Here is a 9,489-nt window from a genome sequence, read left to right as displayed (position 1 = left end):
CGCCACCCCCGCCCCGGACAAGGGAGTCTGCGAGCAGGGGAATTGCCTAGGGCCATCGGTCCCAGGCATTAAAGGCTCCCCTACTTATTAACCCAGCATTTAACAGCAGGATATGGGGCTGAAGCACAGTCAAAAGAAACGGCTCAACCTCCAAAGAGCAATTAAAATCCTGCACGAGGATAAATCACGCGCCGTGATAATCCTGTTAATAAAATGCAGCTTGTCCTGACCCTTCACTCATGCAGCAAACTAGAATGTGATGTGGGTGGGGCTGGTGGGCCGGGAAGTTAAGGAGGGGGCGGGGCTCTCCCCTCTGCCTCGGCAGCCTCCCCCCTCCTCCCGGTAGACGGTTAACGGGTGGCTTCTGCTTGCTCCCCGCGGGCCGGAAACTTGCAGCCCCAGCCCCAGCCCGGCAGCCTGGGCTGCTACGATTTCTGCACTCGCTACTGATTGCTGGTCCGCAGCGAGCAGGCGTCATTGAATTACTCCGCCGCCTCCCTCGGCAGCTCCCAGGCCAAACCACCCCAGGTTTGGGGCTTAATCTAATCTAGGGCTCGGGTGGGGTGGTTCGCCAGCCTCACTGACTCTTTTTAACCCTCCATCTGTAAGGCACGCGCACCGCAGCCGTAGAAGTGAGTCGTAGTTTGGGCCCTCACACCGGACTGTTGTGCCTTTTATCCCACACCCCACCCCCCGTCCCCAATCCTTTCAGCCGCAAGAAGAATCAATGTGGGGCTCCCTGGAAGCCAGCACCGTCCGCTTTCAATCCAAGTGTGTTCTCCGAAAGGCTGGGAAAGGGGAAGGGAGAAGGGCAGGTTAAGGGTGGCATGTGCTGTACCTTGAATGGTTGTGTGGCCTGTGGTTCTTGAACCCTCTCTGCATCCCCAGCGCCTCCTGCCAGGGAAGTTCCATCTCCCTCCTTGAACCTCTGGCTCAGGTGTGTTCCTTTGCTCCTGGCCATCTGTGGAACATGGAGTAGGGTCTGCCTTCCCAAGTGCATTCTGTATGAAATGCCTAGAGGGAGGGTTTCTCTTGTTCCCTCTTTGGCTCCTTTTTTATTCAACCTTCTGGGATTCTTTTTGTTTTAAACAGACTAGACGCTTGAAGAAAAGCTGCCATCCAAGAAGACGACATGCTTTCAGCAACCCCCCTGTATGGGAACGTTCACAGCTGGATGAACAGCGAGAGGGTCCGCATGTGTGGGATCAGCGACGACAGGTAAATGCGCGTGTCCGGCTGAGGCCTGGGGAGAGCGTGGGTCCTTCCCCAGGGCTCCTGAGCAGGGCCCCCCCCTTCACGTCCTCACAGCCAGAGTGGGCCCAAAGTGGGTAGGGGGTAGGGGGGAGATCTCCTGCCTAGCTGGCGGCCCTTGATTTACAGTTTTAACAGGCAACCTGGCTCAGCGAAGCATTGCCGCCCTTTAAGAGATTAGCCCCTAAAGCGGCCTTTCAGTGCACTTTTGTCCTTAATTTATTATTTCATATTTATGAAGGAGAATTAATCCCAGTCTATATGCCGCTTTAACTCTAAATGTCAGGAGTGTGGGCCCAGGTGGATCGGCATTCGATGTGCTTTTAAAACAAATAGTTTGCTCAGTAATAAATGGGGCGATAGCCACCCTTCGCATCATTGAAGCCCAGGGTTTCTCTGCGTCCTCCGCCGCCTGTTCAGCGAGGCCATTGGCTCCTGGTTTCAGTCACCCGACAGCTCTGTTATGCTTCCTAATCAGTAATTTTGGAGTGCGGGTGGAGGCAGCTAAGCAGTAGATAATTGAAGCTGCTCTTCCGGGTAATGATGAAACTTTTCTCTGCCGCTTGTCAGTGATTTTTATCCTGGGGATTTGGAAGTTGGCACCAAGCACTTTCTTTATCGATGCTCTCTGATAACAAGTTCCAGGGCAGCCGCAGCAGCCTGGCACAGATGTGCGGCTTCCCCTGGAGCAGCTGACATTTGTAGAATATTAGTGTGTATCCCCCATCATTTTGATAGAGGCAGTCAAATATGGCTTCATTATCACCATGGAAACCAGTTTCGTAGAACATGGTACCTAACTTTGTTTGGGGAAAGGTTTTGAAAGCCTGTCCTCATGGGTAACACAGAAGTGATTGATGTAGCCAGCTCGCAGACTCCAGCCTTGAGGTCCCCACTTTGGCTTTGGACATTGTATTACTTCATGCCTGTCCTCAGGTAGAGCTTATAAGGGTCTGCTAGGACAGCAGTGCCCGGACTGCCCTGCCCGGCCTCTCTAGAGAAAAAATTGTGAGGGTGACGTGGTTGTGCAGAATTTCTGCCTTACCCAACTCGAGGACGTATTTGTGACGTATTTGTGATTTCACATCCCTGTTGCCCTGCTTTTCCTTTGTTTTTCCCAGTCCCGTTGAATCACCATTCGGGGATAACTTTCAATATGGGCCATTGGGGAGGATTTTTTTTGTTTTGTTTTTTTTAAGGGCAGTTGGAAAAACGGAGTTATTAGAAACTGGTCTATTCTGGGGCAATCTATGAAATATGGATTAATAAGTGAGGAATGCTTTCATGAAGTTGGTGTGTCCTTCTAAATAGGAAAATTCCTGTAAACGATGGTGACGCTTCAAAGGCCAGACTGGAACTAAGGGAAGAAAACCCCTTGAATCACAACGTGGTAAGAGATTAATGGCTTCTGTTGATGTGCTGAGTATCAGTGATCTGTAATCAATCGTGCATTCATTTGCATACCATTAAAGGGCCTCTTGGGGGCGGGGCGGGGTGTTTCAGGGCGGGGCTGAGTAGAAAGAAAGCCTAGGCCGCGGGACGAAGCCTCACCCAATTTCTTCCTGGCTCCATTTCTTGGCTGTGCTCGCCATTTACGTCCTCGTCCCCTGGCGACTGGTGGGATATGTGCCGCCTTTTCTTCGATAAGCTACGTGCCACATCAGTGCTCCCAGCTGGATAAATTTGTAGCCTCCAAGTAGACCCTTAGGGTTTACCTTCTCGGTAAAATATGAAACAGCGCTGTCTTCAGATACCAGGGAGAGGAAGCCAAAAGACACAACTACAGTTTGACCCATGGCCTCTTTATTGATTTAGAAATGAGACAGCTCAAGTCCTTCATTCCTTACTGTCCCCCTGAAGATTGTTTTTTGTTATGTTAAATAATGCCTCGCTACATCCGGGAAAAACACAGTGAACATCGCCCCGCCCCAACCTGACAGGGCCTGGGGAGGGTGAGTCCGAGTTCTGTACCCCACGAGGGTGGTTCTGAGAGCAGGGGAGTTGGTATCGCCTCAGTTGCAGCAAAGAATTTCTGCTGAGAAGGTGGATCTTCCAGAGTTAATAGATGACTGAACTAATGCAGGGGCCTCAAGTCTAAAGGGGCCAACGTTTTACGTGCTTTCAGGATACTAGTTGGACAAAGGTGAGACGGCAGGCAGAGGAGGGTTCTGGATAAACGGGGAGGGGGCCAAAGACCTTGTGAATCCTTTATTTTTAAACCCCTTCGGCTCAGATGTTGAGGCCGATGTCCTATTGAGCTAGTCCGCGGTTTCTCTTTGGGATGGGCTGCTTTGAAGGCGTGTCCTCGGTAATACCCATATTCTTCTTCTGCGAAGGTGGACGCGACCACGGCCCATCGGATCGATGGCCTGGCAGCGCTGAGCATGGACCGCACCGGCCTGATCCGGGAAGGGCTGCGTGTCCCCGGAAACATCGTCTATTCTAGCTTGTGTGGACTGGGCTCAGAGAAAGGGCGGGAGGCTGCCACAACCATAGGTGGTCTGGGGTTTTCTTCCGAAAGAAACCCGGAGATGCAGTTCAAACCGAATACACCCGAGACGGTGGAGGCCTCCGCTGTCTCCGGAAAACCCCCAAATGGCTTCAGTGCTATATACAAAACACCACCCGGAATACAAAAAAGTGCTGTCCCCACGGCAGAAACACTGGGCTTGGACAGACCTGCTAGCGACAAACAGAGCCCGCTCAACATCAATGGTGCTAGTTACCTGCGGCTGCCCTGGGTCAATCCTTACATGGAGGGGGCCACGCCAGCCATCTACCCTTTTCTCGACTCGCCAAATAAGTATTCCCTGAACATGTACAAGGCCTTGCTACCTCAGCAGTCCTACGGCCTGGCCCAGCCGCTGTATTCTCCGGTCTGTACCAACGGGGAGCGATTTCTCTACCTGCCGCCACCTCACTACGTCAGTCCCCACATCCCGTCGTCCCTGGCCTCGCCCATGAGACTCTCGACGCCTTCGGCCTCACCAGCCATCCCGCCTCTGGTCCACTGCGCAGACAAAAGCCTGCCCTGGAAGATGGGCGTCAGTCCTGGGAACCCGGTCGATTCCCACTCGTATCCCCACATCCAGAACAGTAAGCAGCCTAGGGTGGCCTCTGCCAAGGCGGTCACCAGCGGCCTGCCGGGGGACACGGCTCTCCTGTTGCCCCCTTCGCCTCGGCCTTCACCCCGCGTCCACCTTCCCTCCCAGCCCGCTGCGGACACCTACTCCGAGTTCCATAAGCACTATGCCAGGATCTCCACGTCGCCCTCGGTCACCCTGTCGAAGCCATACATGACGGTCAGCAGCGAGTTCCCCGCGGCCAGGCTCTGCAGCAGCAAGTATCCTAAGGCTCCAGAAGGAGCCGAAAGCACCCAGCCAGCTCCCGGGCACACCCGGAAAACAGCAGGTCAGGACAGAAAAGATGGCAGCTCACCTCCTCTCTTGGAGAAGCAGACGGTTACCAAAGACGTCACCGATAAGCCACTAGACTTGTCCTCTAAAGTGGTGGATGTAGAGGCTTCCAAAGCTGACCACATGAAAAAGATGGCTCCCACGGTCCTGGTTCACAGCAGAGCTGGAAGCGGCCTAGTGCTCTCCGGAAGTGAGATTCCGAAAGAAACTCTATCTCCTCCAGGAAATGGCTGTGCTATCTATAGATCTGAGATCATTAGCACGGCTCCCTCGTCCTGGGTGGTGCCCGGGCCAAGTCCCAACGAAGAGAACAATGGCAAAGGCCTGCCGCTGAAAAACAAGGCCTTGGACTGGGCCATCCCGCAGCAGCGCAGTTCTTCGTGTCCCCGCATGGGCGCCGCCGACGCCGTGGTCGCTAACGTTTCGGGGTCGGTGTCGAGCGCCGGCCGCCCAGCCTCTGCATCGCCGGCCCCAAATGCCACCGCCGAGGGCAGCAAGACCAGCAGGAGCTCCGTGGATACCACGCCATCCGTCATCCAGCACGTGGGCCAGCCCCCGACCACACCTGCCAAGCACAGCGGCGGCACCGGCAGCAAGGGCGCCAAAGCCAGCAACCCAGAGCCGAGCTTCAAAGCAAACGAGAATGGCCTCCCGCCGAGCTCAATATTTCTCTCACCAAACGAGGCGTTCAGATCCCCACCAATCCCCTACCCCAGGAGTTACCTGCCTTACCCAGCACCCGAGGGCATTGCCATAAGTCCCCTCTCCTTACACGGCAAAGGCCCTGTCTACCCTCACCCGGTGTTGTTGCCCAATGGCAGTCTCTTTCCTGGGCACCTCGCCCCAAAGCCGGGACTGCCCTATGGGCTACCCACGGGCAGGCCGGAGTTTGTGACCTACCAGGACGCGCTGGGGTTGGGCATGGTGCATCCCATGTTGATACCTCACACGCCCATCGAGATCACTAAAGAGGAGAAACCGGAGAGGAGGTCCCGGTCCCACGAGAGGACCCGCTACGAGGACCCAAGCCTCCGGAACCGGTTTTCCGAGATGCTGGAGGCTGGCAGCACCAAGTTACATCCAGAAGTCCCCGCGGACAAGAACCTAAAGCCCAGCCCCAGCTGGAATCAAGGGAAGACCGTCGTCAAGAGTGACAAGCTCGTCTATGTAGACCTCCTCCGGGAAGAGCCAGATGCGAAAACCGACGCTAACGTGTCCAAACCTGGCTTCACAGCTGAGGGTGTCGGCCAGAGTGCCGAGCCCACCAAACCCCCGCCTGACCCAGCCCTGCAGCCACACCGGGATTTCATTGCCCTGAGAGAGGAGTTGGGGCGCATCAGTGACTTCCACGAAGCCTATACTTTCAAACAGGCTCCAGGCCAGCCAGTCTTCGGCTTAAGCAAGGAGAATGTTCCAGCAGGAACCAACAAGGAGAACCTGGCGATGCCGGTCTCGAATTCATTCCTGGAGCCGACCCTGGGGAGCGATGGCTCTGCGGTCACTTTCGGGAAAACCCAAGAGGATCCCAAACCATTTTGCGTGGGCAGTGCCCCACCGAGTGTGGACGTCACCCCCACCTATACCAAAGACGGAGCTGACGAGGCAGAATCAACTGATGGCAAAGTTCTGAAACCGAAGCCATCTAAGCTGGCAAAGAGAATCGCAAACTCCGCTGGTTACGTGGGTGACCGGTTCAAGTGTGTCACTACTGAACTGTACGCAGACTCCAGTCAGCTCAGCCGGGAGCAGCGGGCATTGCAGGTGAGCCCCCCACCCGAATTTCAGGAGCCTGACCAGTTGTCAGGTTTTTTTTAATGTGTGAAGAGGAGGGGGCCGGGGGTATGATAGGGCAGGACACCGGGCTGATTTGGTTAATGAAGCTTATGATAATTTAAATGTTTGAAATGTGTCCAGTAAGGGGACGTAAGTGGATACTTGAAGTTATTCTGTAGATTTTAAGCGAACTCCACTCGAATGCTGATAACGGAAGTTTTAATTATTGCGAAGGATGTCTAAAAGACTGCATGACATTTACCTATCAATCGCTTTGATTTCTCTGCCGTTACTGTACGTTAACAAATATACCTAAAAGCGCTGCTTAGAATGCCTTACGTGATACTTGGTGGAGGTGTGTAGCGGCCGCATGTCTGTGAGATTCGTGCAATTTTTTTTTTTTCACCAAAAGAACAAAACAAACAAACAAAAAAACAAAAAAACAAACCTTGCTTAAAGGGGTAGAGTATGTATTTTACTTGCTAGTGAATGATAGATGTTGTATAGGAATGTCCTTAAGATATTTTACTTTTAATTAAAAGATAAATAAAGCCAAATTGTTTTGCAATGTTAAGAAAAAAATTGGTTTATGCTTATAAAAATGGATGAAGTTATCTAAATGATCCATTGAGTGCCCATTTTAATTACATAGATGGAAGGATTACAAGAGGACAGTATTTTATGTCTACCCGCTGCTTACTGTGAGGTCAGTTCTTCAAATTTTTATTATTAGAATCTTACATAAACCTTTTGAGTTAAATTTCATTTCCAAATATACAAAGGGAAGTTTGTGGGCCATGGTCGTCTTTATTCACTGTGCATTTGTTTTCTTTTCTGTTGTGTTTTTGTTTCGCTTTCTTTGCGTTGTGTTTTTGTTTTGTCTTATTTACCTTCGAAAGAGAATGTCTGTCTCTATGCCACAGTGTATGTATGGCTATGCATACACACCACCTATATCTCTACATACATATGGCTTTATGAATAAAGAGTGTGTGACTAGTTACCTATAGACACTCTTACATTTTTATCGTTAAATTTTAAAATATCTCAGTTGTATCATAAATTGTGGTTGGTTTTGGGCGAACTTTTCTTTGAAGATACTTTCCTTTAAGGTAAGGGCAGTGAAATGGCTTTGGTGGTAAGGTGTGTCTTTTTTCCATCTCCGTTCTCTTTCTAGCGTGCAATGATGCGCTTCTCAGAGTTGGAGATGAAAGAGCGAGAAGGTGGCCACCCCACGACCAAAGACTCCGAGGTGTGCAAATTCAGCCCTGCTGACTGGGAAAGGCTGAAAGGAAGTCAGGACAAAAAGCCAAAGTCGGTCGCCCTGGAGGAGGCCATTGCCGACCAGAACGACAGTGAGAGATGTAAGTGAACCCAGGCGGCTCGCGTGTGGTACCACGTCGGTGGGAACGGGGCGGTTCCGCTCCCAGTGCTGAGGGAGGTGAGAGGAAACAGTACGCTTCCGATGGCCCAGCATCCGGGTGGTGGCTGTTCGGAGAACGGGCTGCTCTGGCCATCCTTCCCAGCTGTGGATTGCAAGGCTGGTTGTCCTTTTGAGTGCTGCGGCATCCAGGAGTGAAGCACCTATGAAATGTTTCCTGGCACACATCTCCTTTTTCCGGAGAAATGCTAGTCCTGTAGTTAGTAATAGCCTAATACAGTAGAGCCGAGGAATGGCAGCGCAAGACCTCCAGCGTAGCAGGTATGTGTTCCGTTTTGTAGCAGGTACGGATGCGGGTTTTTGGTAGCAGTGGAATGACACTTGCAGCCAGAGCCAGACCCTCCAGAGTGACAGCCTCCTATGGGAGGGAGTGGAGAGTACTCGGATTCTCCCTCCAAAGGCAGAGGTTTCGTTAAAATGAGATGAGGGCCGATAAAGGCACCAGAAAGATGAGCATAATTATTTTCTATGGCAGAGGCTTGTTTGCAGTCATTAGGAGTTGACAAGACGCTCCAAGGGCGTGGGATAAACGAGGGCGTTCTTCCTACCAGACGGGGTGTATTATGTTTTGGAGGCAAAATTGGAGAGAAAGCTAGTGTTTGCCTCGAGTCACACTCTGCGGTCCCGACAGCTGCTTCCCCACTGGGGATGACTTCGGGCTTTGCCCTCGAGACTTCCTGGGCTAATGAGGTGTGTTGGCAGCAAGTGGAGGTCTTTCTCCCGCTTTCTTCAGTGTGCGTGCTTGTGGCCTGCAGCCTGCTCCGGACCCCAGAAACCTCATCGGTGATGGTGAATGAGGGCATCTAGGTGGACGTCGAGGACAGGGTGGGCGTGAAATCCTCCTGAGACAGGACAGTCGGGAGTGGTGGGCACGTTTGGGAGGTCCAGGCCCTTGGACCCAGTCGTAGGGGTCGGCGTTCCCCCGCACGCTTAGGTCGTGGGTGCCTGATGCAGTTCGGGAAAATTGTGGTCAGCAGCAGCGTGTGCTTCTCTCTGCTGCTTGGAGTGCTGCCCTCCCCCAGCTCATCTTTGGGGTCAGACAAAGAAAGGCCTGTGGCCGGGGTTCTGGGTAAGCCACACCGGGACCGGTTTGTCCTACGTGGCTCCCGTAGAAGGGGATTTCTGTGGCTGGTCAGTGACGGCCTTATCCGAGTGATGGGGCTCTTGATGTGCCTGGAGTAGACGATTCCGAGCCCCTCCCCCTCGGGATTGGAATGAAAGACGGAGGGTCCAGGCCACCCGCCACCTGCGAGTAAAGCAGCAAGAAAGCCTCCCTCCTTGCCTGTGCTCACAGCTGACACGCAGCCCTTACCCTCCTGAGTGGCCTCATAACTCAGCTCTCGGGGAAGTTTCTGAGAGATCTGATAGAAGTGGGCAAGGCCAAGTTCACGGGGATGCACTTTTCTGAGGAGGGGATCTGCCTGTTCTGGGTGGATGGTGAGGGAGGCTGGAGGAAGGGAGTGGGAAGTTAACCAGCCTCCAGTCTTCTTGCCCTTTTCTCCAGCACCATGGCCAAACCCTGGGTGGCCGCTGCCCTTCATGTCTCAATGGCCTCACCCCGCCCTTCTTCCCAGAGAAGTTTGTGTGTGTCCTTCCCAGTCTTTCCTG

The 9,489-nt window shown here is 52.9% G+C and overlaps 1 protein-coding gene across 1 annotated transcript in view; it reads left to right on the top strand.

Annotated features, from left to right (window-relative positions):
- Positions 1 to 9,489, top strand: part of BCOR (BCL6 corepressor) — a 46,549-nt gene that overhangs the window by 19,735 nt on the left and 17,325 nt on the right. Inside the window, 5 exon segments of the mRNA XM_007451980.1 lie at positions 1,093 to 1,218; positions 2,563 to 2,641; positions 3,588 to 6,428; positions 7,093 to 7,146; positions 7,618 to 7,804. Of these exon segments, the coding sequence (XP_007452042.1) occupies positions 1,133 to 1,218; positions 2,563 to 2,641; positions 3,588 to 6,428; positions 7,093 to 7,146; positions 7,618 to 7,804 (3,247 nt within the window). The 5' untranslated portion in view covers positions 1,093 to 1,132.

Source organism: Lipotes vexillifer, unplaced genomic scaffold (assembly GCF_000442215.2).
Source record: "Lipotes vexillifer unplaced genomic scaffold, Lipotes_vexillifer_v1.1 scaffold847, whole genome shotgun sequence".
In the NCBI taxonomy this organism is placed as follows: Eukaryota; Metazoa; Chordata; class Mammalia; order Artiodactyla; family Lipotidae; genus Lipotes; species Lipotes vexillifer.
This window is presented reverse-complemented; position numbering and strand designations above follow the sequence as displayed.